This window comes from Hippocampus zosterae, chromosome 6 (genome assembly GCF_025434085.1).
Source record: "Hippocampus zosterae strain Florida chromosome 6, ASM2543408v3, whole genome shotgun sequence".
In the NCBI taxonomy this organism is placed as follows: Eukaryota; Metazoa; Chordata; class Actinopteri; order Syngnathiformes; family Syngnathidae; genus Hippocampus; species Hippocampus zosterae.
The window spans coordinates 23,391,799-23,405,542 of record NC_067456.1 but is presented as its reverse complement, the minus strand read 5'-3'; the positions used below and the strand labels follow the sequence as shown (position 1 = coordinate 23,405,542).

General features: G+C 43.8%; 1 protein-coding gene across 35 annotated transcripts in view; it reads left to right on the top strand.

Moving 5' to 3' along the window:
- pnpla7b (patatin-like phospholipase domain containing 7b) overlaps nucleotides 1–11,966 on the top strand; it is a 72,262-nt gene extending 60,296 nt beyond the window's left edge. For 24 of the 35 annotated variants that reach the window (XM_052068172.1, XM_052068167.1, XM_052068180.1 and 21 more), the window contains 9 exons: nucleotides 3,232–3,388; nucleotides 3,511–3,627; nucleotides 3,717–3,786; nucleotides 3,967–4,083; nucleotides 6,179–6,327; nucleotides 10,445–10,597; nucleotides 10,673–10,789; nucleotides 11,533–11,617; nucleotides 11,704–11,966. In XM_052068172.1, coding sequence (XP_051924132.1) covers nucleotides 3,232–3,388; nucleotides 3,511–3,627; nucleotides 3,717–3,786; nucleotides 3,967–4,083; nucleotides 6,179–6,327; nucleotides 10,445–10,597; nucleotides 10,673–10,789; nucleotides 11,533–11,617; nucleotides 11,704–11,951 — 1,213 coding nt within the window. In that variant the 3' untranslated portion in view covers nucleotides 11,952–11,966. Of the gene's footprint in view, nucleotides 1–3,231; nucleotides 3,389–3,510; nucleotides 3,628–3,716; nucleotides 3,853–3,966; nucleotides 4,084–6,178; nucleotides 6,328–10,444; nucleotides 10,598–10,672; nucleotides 10,790–11,532; nucleotides 11,618–11,703 lie in introns of those variants that run through there. The other 11 variants (XM_052068152.1, XM_052068154.1, XM_052068177.1 and 8 more) reach the window with 4 other exon arrangements.
- Nucleotides 11,967–13,744: the final 1,778 nt, after the last annotated feature.

The following is a 13,744-nucleotide window of genomic DNA, read 5'->3' as shown; positions in this document are numbered from 1 at the left end:
TGTATCCGGGATCTCGTTCTTTCGGTCAAGACCCATAGCTCGTGACCATAGATGAGGGTTGGGACGTAGATCGACCGCTCCCTCCTGCCCCCACTCGTGAACAAGACCCCATGATACAAACTCCTCCACTTGGGGCAAGATCTCCTCCCCGACCCGGAGGGGGCACTCCACCCTTTTCCGACTGAGGACCATGGTTTCAGATTTGGAGGTGCTGAAAAGCAGAGATGCAATACTGAGGCCCCCAAAACGGACCCCCTCAACGCTTCGGCTGCGCCTAGAAATTCTGTCCATAAAAGTTCTGAACAGAATCGGCGACAAAGGGCAGCCATGGCGGAGTCCTACCCCCAGTGGAAACGATTCCGACTTACTGCCGGCAATGCGAACCAAACTCTGACATCGGTGGTATAGTGACCGAACAACCCGTATCAGGGGGTTCGGTACCCCATACCCACGAAGCACCCCCCACAGAACTCCCCGAGGGACACGGTCAAACGCCTTCTCCAAGTCCACAAAACACATGTAGACTGGTTGGGCGAATTCCCACATACCCTCAAGGACCCTGCTCAGGGTGTAGAGCTGGTCCACTGTTCCACGGCCGGGACGAATACCACACTGCTCCTCCTCAATCTGAGGCTCGACTTCCCGACGGACCCTCCTCTCCAGCACCCCTGAAAAGACCTTACCAGGGAGGCTGAGGAGTGTGATCCCTCTGTAGTTAGAACACACGGTCTGCCAATCCAGAGGCACTCTCGCTGTTGACCACGCGATGTTGCAGAGGCGTGTCAACCAGGACAGCCCCACAACATCCAGAGCCCTGAGGAACTCCGGGCGGATCTCATCCACCCCTGGGGCCTTGCCACCGAGGAGCTTTCTAACCACATCGGTGACTTCAGCCACAGAGATAGGAGAGCCCACCTCAGAGTCCCCGGGCTCTGCTTCCTCCAAGGAAGACGTGTTGGTGGAGTTAAGGAGGTCTTCGGTTCACAACGTCCCGAGTCGAAGTCAGCAGCGCCCCATCCCCACTGTACACATTGTTAGTGGTGCACTGCTTCCCCCTCCTGAGACGTCGTATGGTGGACCAGAATTTCCTCGAAGCCGTCATGGCCTCATCAAACTCTTCCCACGCTCGGGTTTTTGCCTCGGCGACCACCGAAGCTGCGTTCCGCTTGGCCAGTCGATACCCGTCAGCTGCCTCTGGGGTCCCACAGGCCATAAAGACTCGATAGGACTCCTTCTTCAGCTTGACGGCATCCCTTACTGCTGGTGTCCACCAGCGAGTACGAGGGTTGCCGCCACGACAGGCACCAACCACCTTACGGCCACAACTCAGATTGGCCGCCTCAACAATAGAGGCACGGAACATGGTCCACTCGGACTCAATGTCCCCCCGTCTCCCCCGGAACATGGGAAAAGCTCTGTCGGAGGTGGCTTCAGCTTGACGGCATCCCTTATCGGCATCGGAGCCTACTCTCCACCAGCTGGTGATCAGTTGACAGCTCCGCCCCTCTCTTCACCCGAGTGTCCAGAACATGCGGCCGCAAATCCGATGATACAACTACGAAGTCGATCATCGAACTACGGCCTAGGGTGTCCTGGTGCCAAGTGCACATATGGACACCCTTATGTTTGAACAAGGTGTTCGTTATGGACAATCCGTGACGAGCACAGAAGTCCAATAACAAAACACCACTCGGGTTCTGATCGGGGGGGCCGTTCCTCCCAATCACGCCCCTCCAGGTCTCACTGTCATTGCCCACGTGAGCATTGAAGTCCCCCAGCAGAACAAGGGAGTCCCCAGCAGGAGTACTCTCCAGCACACCCTCCAAGGACTCCAAAAAGGGTGAGTATGCTGAGCTGCTGTTTGGTGCATATGCACAAACAACAGTCAGGGCCCGTCCACCCACCCGAAGGTGGAGGGAGGCAACCCTCTCGTCTACCGGTGTGAACCCCAATGTACAGGCACTGAGCCGTGGGGCAATGAGTATGCCCACACCTGCTCTGCGCCTTTCACCGTGAGCAACTCCAGAGTGGAAGAGAGTCCAACCCCTCTCGAGAGAACTGGTACCAGAACCCAGGCTGTGTGTGGAGGCAAGTCCGACTATATACACCCCTGTGGTATACAGTATTTAAACAGCGACTTGAACAAAAGGGGAAACATTAGAAAGTAAACGTAGCATTTTAAAACTCAAGCTACGTTTGCTAACTGCAAAGCTTATTGTTGATTAACAGACCTGATGTCATTGAACTAATTAGCCAGGGTCTTGTCGTGTGACATCTCGCTCAGTTCAAGACACAGAATGATATTTATCTGATAGTCTGACAGTGCAACCATCGCGATTGACCAAAAAGTTGTGGACTTTTAAAATGCCAGTTCATGCGTTCAAAAACATACCCAACATTTCATATGACGGATGATTGATGAGTTAAAGAGAATTAATTTATCCATCTAAATTTTCCGATCTGCTTATCCTCACAAGGGTCGCGGGAGGTGCTGGAGCCTATCCTAGCTGTCTTCAGGCAGTAGGCGGGGGACACCCTAAACCGGTTGCCAGCCAATCGCAGGGCACATAGAGACGAACAACCATCCATCCTCACACTCACACCTCGGGACAATTTAGAGTGGTCAATCAGCCTGCCATGCATGGTTTTGTAATGTGGGAGGAAACCAGAGTACCCGGAGGAAACCCACACAGGCCCCGTAAGAACATGCAAACTCCACACAGGGAGGCCTGAGCTGGATTTGAACTCGTTACCTCTGCATTGTGAGGTCGACGCACCAGCCACTGGACCACTGGGCCACCTGTACCTTTCAGTACAAGGCATACAAATCTGTTGTATAATTAACTTTTTACCAGTCGTATTACAGTATATTTGGTGCCCTTAATCAAGAAGTTTTTTTTTTAATTGGCTTATGTTTTTTGTATATATCCCGATCTTTGAGCTGTTGCCTTTGTTTAGAGAGCTTCACGTGTTCTAGTTAAGACGCTAAGTTGGAGCGGGAGCCCGGCCTGGGCGTAGGGCTGAATATTGAGCACAATGATGGATGGTTCTATATCCATTGCGTGCAATTTGTTGCATTTTTATTGTCTGTGGTTACATTTTTGTCCAGATTTGTAATTTCTTCCAAACTTTTCCTTAATTTAAGCTATCTGACAAATATATCAGTCACACCTCGGAAGCGATCTGTGCCCTCCGTGATTATGCTTACTTCCTATGTGGTGTCCTTTTCAGGGGTTGCTCCCAGGTTGGTATTATCCGGGCACTGAATGAGGCAGGGATCCCTGTGGACATTGTCGGTGGCACCTCCATCGGATCTTTCATGGGAGCGCTGTATGCAGAGGAGAAAAGCAACAGTCGAATGAGGGTCAGGGCTCGTGAATGGGCTATGGTAGGTTCATGAGGAAACAATCAAATGTCTCAGAATCACAATTATGTTGTTCTTGTTGCTCACATACTACTGTTCAAAGCAAATAACTTAGTTTTTACTGTATTTTCATTCTTTTTTTTCAGGATATGACATCGCTCTTGAAGAAGATTGTGGACCTAACTTACCCTGTCACGTCTATGTTTTCTGGGGCTTCGTTTAACTCTGGCATTAGCTCTGTTTTTAAAGGCAAACAAATAGAGGTATGGTGACATTTGGTGACAACATTTGTAACCTGCTAAAATACGGGATAATTTAACAAAAACAGCTTTGATCACTTGTCACCTTCCAGGACTTGTGGCTACCATACTTCAACATTACAACAGATATCACAGCTTCCTCCATGAGAGTTCACACTGATGGTTAGTCTAAATTTCTAATTACAACCCCACACCCCAAACCTCCTCCACTTGCTCCCCAAAAAATAAGTATGGCATGAGGCGACAATGTTGATGTTGCATGAACTGAAAATTGAAATCCATGACTAATGGAATGTTTGAACTGCTTCCATTTATTTTCAATGTTTAAACTTTTCCTGGCAGGTTCACTGTGGCGTTATGTCCGTGCCAGCATGTCACTGTCTGGTTACCTCCCTCCTCTTTGTGATCCCAAAGATGGACACCTTCTGATGGATGGGGGTTACATCAACAATCTGCCTGGTAAGAACAATCAGAAATAGGATAACAACACCCTATTTTTAGTCCAATTAGTAAAAGATTTCACTTTTAGCGACACCAGCAGTTGCACCTGATTAACCTGGTTCCATCTGTCTGCTTGTAACCCGAGAACTCACCCACACAATTGTTGTCATATGATTTTCATTGTGTTGCTGCTTTTGTTGTTGCTGTTGAGCAACCTCCAACTGGGTCCCAAAGCGGCTCCTATAGCCCCAGCGACCCGGGTACCTGCAGACCCAGTTGTCGGCTGTTGACTGGGAACTGTTCGTAGCCCGAAGGCACGCCTAACACCGCTTGGAGGTCGTTCCCGAATTGGGCTGTTGCTGCTCTCTGAGTTACGTGGGTCTTTGGGGGTTTTTTTCATGAGGGATGCGTTTGGGTAATTTTCACCCGACATTAGTGATAGAGAGTAACATACAGTATATTACGGGTGGAATTTTCCCAGTGTAAGTATTTGTGTGTTTTTGTTATTTTATTTATTTATTTTTGTTTGTCGTGTGTTCTTCCTTTAATTAGGACCCCAAACTCTTGCATGACTGTACTGTGCACATACATTCAGCGAATGAGTTAAAATTGTGAAATGCTTTGCATAGCAATATCTAGAATAGCAACAGTAGAAGTCACTTCACCGTGCTTCCCTAAATTAGAACCTCAATTAAATTGTCATATTATTTGACAAAGAAAACAAAGAATTATTTTTTTACTTGATGAAACGTCCTCGTAAGTGGACGCCAGGCCCTTATAGTCCAAAATTTAACATAGTCTTGAAAGCCAAAGACGTCATGTCCACACAAGTGGACGCACAGGTCCCAGGAGGGACCTTTAAAAACCGGAATCTAAACGGATAAGAGAGTCTAGGAACATGAGCAAAAAGGTCTCGGAAATAACACTTGAGACAGCGAGCAAGGTCAATAATCTGACAAGATTATTGATACACGACTGTCTGTGTTTTATGTGTTGTGTTATTTTTGTTATTTTGACTTCAAGATGGCGCAGCGATAGTGGCTGCCTTTCCAGCAGCTCCTATATTTTGTTTTTCTACCTCTTCCTTTCATAACTTTTCTGCTATTTATTGGGAATTTCTCCATTGCGAGACTAATAAAGGTTCTTATCTTATCTACGAGCCAATTTAGCAGTCCTTAAATACGGGGCAAGGCTTTGATTAATAACAAGGAACAGCTGCGCCTGCTGGAGGGAACCGCCCTTCAGTTCATCGGGAACAAAACAAACACAGGATATGACAACAAGGAAAATTCTTTTTTTAATTTTTAATTATTATTGAGGGGGTACAAGGTTCGATTCCGGCTCCGGCCTCCCTGTGTGGAGTTTGCATGTTCTCCCCGGGCCTGTGTGAGTTTTCTCCGGGTAATCCGGTTTCCTCCCACATAACAAAAACATGCATGGCAGGCTGACTGGACACTCCAAACTGTCCCTAGGCGTGAGTGTTAGCATGGATGGTTGTTCGTCTCTGTGTGCCCTGCGATTGGCTGGCCACCGGGTCAGGGCGTCTGCTTCCTACTGTCTGAAGACGGCTGGGTTAGGCTCCAGCACCCCCTGCGACCCTTGTGAGGATAGGCGGATCGGAAAATGGATGGACGGATGGATGGATTTTTATTGAGGCTATATTACTATAATGGGAATTTGACATCTAACAGTGCTGAAATGCAAGTAACTGTCCGTACCATTGAATGCTGACCAGTTATTTTGCAGATAAGCAAAGTTGCCTGCCTGCTCATGCACTAGACTGCATTCTGTGTAGCTGCTCAAAATGCTGATTGTGCTGATCTTAACCCCTCCCAAAGAGAAGAAAACAATATCAAAAGAGAGCGTAAGACACGGGGTGGGGGGTTGGCGCAAGGCTCCCTTGACAGATCTGTGAATGGTGTCTCTCCATGTTTTTTTTTTCTTTCTTAAATGAATCTCGTTTTTTAATACTTGTTGTCTTGGTATCCCTGGACAAGACATTACCTTTTCTTTTATTATTGTTTCATGCCCTTCGTTATTTAGATTTGGCTTTTCTGTCCATCCCAAATCAATGAATTTCCAAAATCGTCCTTTGTCTTTTCTTTCTTTGCAGCTGACGTGGCTCGCTCGATGGGTGCCAAAGTTGTGATTGCTGTAGATGTAGGAAGCCGAAATGAAACCAACTTGACCAATTATGGTGATTCCCTGAATGGGTGGTGGCTTCTCTGGAAACGATTCAACCCTCTAGCTGAGAAAGTCAAGGTATGTGAATCATTACCGGATTATAGTATTCAAATGACCTTCATAAGGGTGCTTTGCTTGGTTTGTTTCAAATCCATTGAGGAGGTGTGTGGACGCAAAACAAGATATTATATTCCATATGCTGTATTATCATTGGTTTTCAACCAATGATGTAACCCTGGTCAAATATTCACCAAGTACCTCTTAACCAATGGGAAGCATTTTTGCACACAAAAAACAACTGAGTGCTGTGCCATCAGTGTCTGTTTTTTTTAAACTCCATTTGTAATGGCTTCTATCAAACTATTTGAAGACGGGAAAAAGGACGTACCAATGATGGAGAAAGACAAACTTAATCTTATCATGTTTCAAAGTTTCACTTGAGTATATGCTTAATTGGCCTCGAATGCTATGTTCTCACAATTTGTACACAATGGAGCACACAGAAAAAAGGGCCAACTTGAACTGAAGGAAGCCAGGGCCTCATTAACTGATAAGACAGGCAGAAAGGTTCAACTTCGGGAGGGCAGCATGACCAGATGTCCTCCAGTTTGTTAGTGTCTCAATTCATGCGAAAGATACCCATTGTACTGACAAGGTATCCATGGTTTGCACCGGAAGATGTTTTAAGTAGAGCTGTCAAACGATTAAAATATTTAATCTAATTAAAAATGCAACTGTCATAATTAACTCAAATGGACTAAAAAATGAATCGTGATTACTCACACATTTTTTATCGTTTCTGAATTTCCTTTTACATTTTTTGTCCTATTTTTCCTCCATTTAATGCTCTCATCAACATGGAATCATGAATCAGTTTTCTATGTGCCAAATGCAAATATTTACTGAAATAACAATTTCGATTTTCAATTTTACATGAACATTTTTCACTTGGAGCAGTTGTTCACACATAATCTCTCACACAATATTACTGTCCACCAACAACAGTGAAAACTATATTTTGTCACACAACAGCTGCTTTAACAGCTTTTTTTTATAAAATAAAAACAGAGCAATATAACATTATAAAGTGCACATCTAAGGTAAACTAGTACTCAGCCTATAGTAGATTTAAACCATGGTTGCATACTTGGTTTTTCTCAAGTTTACTTTGAACACAGCAGTATGTTTCTGTATGTTTGTTGAAGAATAACGAGGCACCGGACACCAGTGTTCATTATGTGCAGCTGTATTCAAAACTGCCCGGTACAAAAAAGCGCACGCACTTCCCCTGCACATTTCGAATGACTACACTTGGTTCGATGACAACACCGGAGACGTTTTATTTTCGCTAGGTCGCTAATACTCTATTGATGTGTCTTTCGCGAACGAGCCGGCTCCCAGAGCCGGCTCTTTGAAGTGAACGATGGGAGCCGGCTCCTCATTGGTAGCCGGAAGGAGAGGGTTACACACACACACACACACACACACACACACACACACACACACACACACACACACACACACACACACACACACACAAGCACACACACACAAGCACACACACGCGCTGCAGTTAAGAGAAGGAGGAGGGGTTAGAGAAGAGACACACACAGCAGCACGCTGAGCAGCACGCGAACAACAAGACAGACGAGGAGACGAGAGAGCTAGTTAGTGAAAAAAAAACAACACGGTGGAAAGTGGAAAGGTGAGAAAATGGATAGGAAACGCAGTGAAATATTGACTCATTTCAATTTAATTGACAGTTCAAAGGCAGCGTGTAGACTGTGCAAGGTTAAAATATCCTATAGATCAGGCTCCACAAATAACCTGCACAGGCACATCAGAAATATCCACCCATCAGTACAATTTGAAGAGAAAAGACAAGCAAGGGAACCAGTTATTAATGAAGGTGCTAGTGTGTCTGCAACTGTTGCTGCTACTGCAATGTCACAACTGCCTAGATGTACAACCCAGAGCTCTATGAGCCACTTTATGCAAAAAGCTATAAAACCAGCAAAACAGAACACAATTGATGAGGAACTGGGTAACAGAGAGGAGAAAGAGTATCAACCCCTCAAAGCTGAGGGGTTGATACACTTGGTTTTTCTTCATGGCAATCTTCGCTAAAGACAAGCTAAAACCTTTACCTGGATGCTGCTTTTTTTCTTTTTGTTTTACAAATTTTAATTTATAATTTGTTGTGTGGTATTCAAAGCTTACTTATGTTGTTTTACTGTAAATAGTTAAAAGCTTATAAATATACACATTCAGAGATTGGAACTTTTTGACGACCTTGTTTTGAGATGTGTCTTTGTACTTTGTTTTTATTTTTGTAGCACTCCATGTTGAGTATGTTCAGAGGAATATAAATAAAGCCATATAAATAATAAATATTTGATATAATGTCTATTTTCTGCATTAGTACTTCATTTTACATATAAAATTACGTTATTTCTGGTATTAAATTAATTTAAGCAACAAAAAAACTGAGGAGCCATTTGGGAGCCGAAAGAGCCGGCTCTTTTTAGGGAGCCGATCCAAAAGAGACGGCTCTCTAAAAGGAGCCGGAATTCCCATCACTTATAATACTCGCTACCACTGTCAGACAAACAGAGAAGCTTCACCCGCTCTATTTATATGGACGCAGAACACTGTAATCTTCCACACAAAATAGTTCCAAACAAGTAACAATCGTGTCAGTGGCATACATCGTATACCTGTATGATACAGAGAGAGAAGAACAGATAACTTTGGTCTTGTCAGTGGAGCAATCGGACAACTTTTTAAAAGTAAACTTTCCATTCATAAACTCTTTAAGTATCCGTTTTTGGTGTTTGGTGCTGCCGTGGCTGGCAAAACAGACATGGGCGTGGACTTCTGCAGCGCGCTTTTTGTTTTGTTCTGGTGTATTTATAGAGCAACGTAACATCCGCTTGTGACGTGTGCCGCGTTAATCTCGCGAGAAAAAATTTAATCCCGTTAAAATTCATTTAAATTAATGCCAATAAAAACGCGCTCAACTGACAGCTCTAGTTTTAAGATATCCTTTATTTGTCCCACACTGGGGAAATTTACAGCCTCCAGGTGTCCACTGAGGGAGGGGCATATCGCTGGGCTGGGCTGGGCTGGGAAGCGTGACATGCAAATGAGGAGGAATGTTTTTCTTATATGTTACTTGTATTTTGCATATCCTGTGAATAAAAAGTGGTCAGCGGGGGTGCGAAGGTGGGTTTTCCATCTGAGAGGAAACACGACTTGTGTTGTCTTTGAGGAACTTCGCCCCCTTTGATGATCAGCAAAAGACAATCTGTTCCTGAGTTGAGTCGAGTTTTTTCATTCAAGATGGTCGGGGGGAATTCCCTGACAATAACCTGGGACTAAAAAAGAAAACAAGTATGAACTCATTCATTCATTCATCTTCCGAGCCGCTTGATCCTCACTAGGATCGCGGGGGGTGCTGGAGCCTATCCCAGCTGTCTTCGGGCAGTAGGCGGGGGACACCCTGAATCGGTTGCCAGCCAATCGCAGGGCACACAGAAACGAACAACCATTCGCACTCACACTCACACCTAGGGACAATTTAGAGTGTTCAATCAGCCTGCTACGCATGTTTTTGGAATGTGGGAGGGAACCGGAGCACCCGGAGAAAACCCACGCAGGCCTGGGGAGAACATGCAAACTCCACACAGGGAGGCCGGAGCTGCTAACCACTGGACTACCGGGCTCAAGTATGAACTTAATCGCAAATAAATATTTGTGCACATCAAAATAGTAATCAATATAAAATGCCTTCTTTTGGGATTGTAGTACAGATCTGTTCGCACAAAGTTTCAAATCAATCATTCACTTGATTTGAAACAAAATCAGAGACTGTTGGAAAAACAATCAGCTCATGAATTGAAAACAAGACTGACAACATTACCAACTGTCAACAGCGAATATTGCCATGTCATTGTGAACTTGGTTTTTAGTGAGACACTTGAGCTTATGCTTCACTTAGTCATTCTTGGTGGCAGGGAGTCAACTATTGTGACCAAGCTCTTATGTTGCATGGATGCTACGTTACAAATATATTTTAAAATATCCCCTGAGGTGCCTTCTTGTACGCGAACCCACATTTCAGAACCACAGCACCATACTCTCGTATACTGCATACTGATATGATATTCACTAATCTCCTGACCCCTTCCTCCAGGTCCTTAATATGGCCGAGATCCAAACGCGGCTTGCTTATGTTTGTTGCGTCCGACAACTGGAGTTGGTTAAAGACAGTGAGTACTGTGAATACATCCGGCCTCCCATCGATCGCTATGGCACACTGGAGTTTGGCAAGTTTGATGAAATTGCTGTAAGTATTCTTGTCATCCACTGATCTTTCACCAATGGGCTGAAAATCACATATTGATCTTTTATTCCGCTACAGGAAGTGGGATACCAGCATGGGAAGACGCTGTTTGATGTTTGGCGGCGGAGCAATGTGGTGGACAGCATGCTTAAAGACAGACATCAGGAGGAGTTCCATAAGACCAAAAGTAGTCATGTGAGCACAATTTGTGTGTGCATGTGCGCGCGTGCATATGCAGTGTGCATACGTGGGTGTAATTTTGTGTGTTTGACTTCCTGTAATGCAAGTTTGTTCATGAACTTGGTGTCATGCAAGTTTGTTGATGATACAAGACCCTGTTCTAATGGCGACCGCAATTAACACATTTTTTATATGAGGTGTGTCAGAAAAGTTACAGGACTGGAGTCACAAGATGCAGTTCAAACACACTACACATACTGTAACTACAAGGTTCCCCCTAGGAAGTGACTCACACGATCAATCAAAGAGATCCTGCTGCGTTTTCTTCTGTCTGTGCATGAAGAAAAGGTGAAAGTTGTGGCAGGACAAATGGTTGAGTGCTTCACCATCCAACAGTTCCTGGTTGAGAAGGACATTGCCGTTGTGTAGCAACTCCCTTAGACTCAATTGACCTGACTCTCCGTAAATTTCTCCTCTTTGCAAAGCTCAATTAGCAAAAGTCATCAAGAGACCTATTTTGAAGATGTGGACCACAGCAATCTCATCAGGAAGAATACTTCCAGAAGGGCATGGCAGAGAGAACTTCAGAGAGATATTACTTTGAAGGGGAAGACTTGTTTTGTCTGCTGGAATAGACTCCAGCTCACCTGCGGCAAAAAATGAGCACAAATTGTATGAAAAAAATAGATGAGTGGATGGGTTTAGATTGAGAAAGCGATGGTATGAGAACAGACGCTGATATGTTTTTTTTCTGCTAGGTGGTCACATGTCCAAATGCCTCCTTCACTGACTTGGCCGAGATTGTGTCACGGATTGAGCCTGTCAAGAATGCGTTGATTGAAGGTTTCCTTTTTAAATCATTTTTAAAACACATTTTGTAACCTTGTGAAAACACAATCTAAATGATCCACAAAACTTTTTTTTTTCAGAGGAACTATCAGAAGACTACCAGACTGACTATGATGAGGAGGCGGTAGAGAGCCCTCTGTCCGATTTTGAGACGTTCATGCCTGGCAGCGAATATACAGAGGGAGAGGAGACAGTCGATACCGCCGAAACGGTACGTCCTAACAAACAAGTCAAAGCTCTTGCAATGAAATTCAAATACCGTTTGTCAATTTGCACACAATTAGAATTTTCTTTCTCGGTGATTACAAGTATGGCTTTAAACATATGATAATGATGATGATGACGTCAAACTTGATCAAAGAATGAAGTCTAATAAAGTAAATCACCTTGTGTCGTTCAGAAGTAATTGCAGTATTATCAGGATGATGATTTTTATTTTGGGAGATCCAAGTTAATGTTGTGCCATGTGATGCTGTGGAAATTATGTCAAGTTGAAGAGTGTGATATTGTCAAGGCCAAAATATACCTTTGGCATCAGCATGTCTTTTTTTTTTATTGTGTGAAAGGGATTAGATGTTTTGAGATGTTTCTGCTGCGTTTTCACAGAACCATAATATTTTGTCAATTTTATGACCACTGAACTCGAGGGTAGTATCTCAAACGATTGTACTTGCCGGTAAAGGCTACGGTGAACTTTCCAAGTGCAATTTTCAACAAAAGAAATATTGTTGTACATTGCGCAAGATGGGAGCATGCATCCATATTTTCCCTGAAGTTTTACTTGAGTACTCTGTATTCATTCATCTCTGCCCCTGAAACATTTTACTGTGTTTCTGCTGTGGTCTAAGAGTGAAATGGATTAAATTATTCCAAAAAAAAGGAAAGGTATGATTCTGTGAACACATCCTGTCATTAAAATGCAAGTCAGTAAAACACAAGTAATTCCTAGAATGCTTCAATACAGAAAGCAGAACAAATACAATGCTCCTCCTTAGATATTGATATCAATAACTGTTTTAAAACAAAACGTTTTTAAACTGACTTTTAAAGCTTAGCATAGAATCAAATCAAAATGTCTACATAAAGGGAAAACAGACGACTTCGAAGCAACGTTCTAATTTTTGTTGTTGTTGTTGTTTTTAATGCACAGGATGAGGAAATTCAACTCAGAATGCGTCACTGGGCGAATCATTCACAAGAAAGTCATCAACTCTAATGTCCATCAAACATCAGACATGTCTGTCAGGACTGCTGCCCACGATACATTTTCAGCACATTATTTCTTGGGGAAAATTCACCCAATTTTCAATACTGATAAACTTATGGTCTACAAATGACTTTCTGTCATAACTGGAAAAATATATATTCACTGAATGGCACATTCAGTGACTGAAAAACTCTTCCATCAGCAAAGTTTTAATTTAGGAAGAAAACTATACAGACTGTTTGCTGCTAGATTTTTTTATTTCTTTGGTAAGATTTCTGTGGACAACCATGATTTCAGTTGGTCAATGAACTGACGCTATCCATCGGATATGGCAAGCATCGTTACAATTTGATACGATGTATGGAGTATGTTTGGGCAGTGTCACTTTTTGGAACAGTTTCCTGCATATACCTCATGAAGTGCATTTCATAAGTGTGTGTGTGTGTGTGTGTGTGTGTGTGTGTGTGTGTGTGTGTGTGTGTGTGTGTGTGTGTGTGTGTTCATAAGTTCAGTATACTGTGCCTTCAATTTTATCTATCTACAATAGGAGGCCCTCCTCTTCTCCAGTGCTATGTAAAACGAGAAAGAATCTGATATTTGTTAACTCTGTGTTTTATTTTTGCTTGTAGACTGAGAACATTTGGGATTGACCTCACAAGATGACTATGATGAAACAAAATATAATTTCATCCCGATACACTTTATCCTCACAAGGGTCGCGGGGGATGCTCGAGCCTATTCCAGCTGTCTTCGGGCAGTAGGCGGGGGGACACCCTGAACCGGTTGCTAGCCAATTGCAGGGCACACAGAGATGAACAACCATCCACACTCACACTCACACCTAAGGACAATTTTGCGTGTTCAATCAGCCTGCCATGCATGTTTTTGGAATGTACCGGAGAAAACCCACGTGG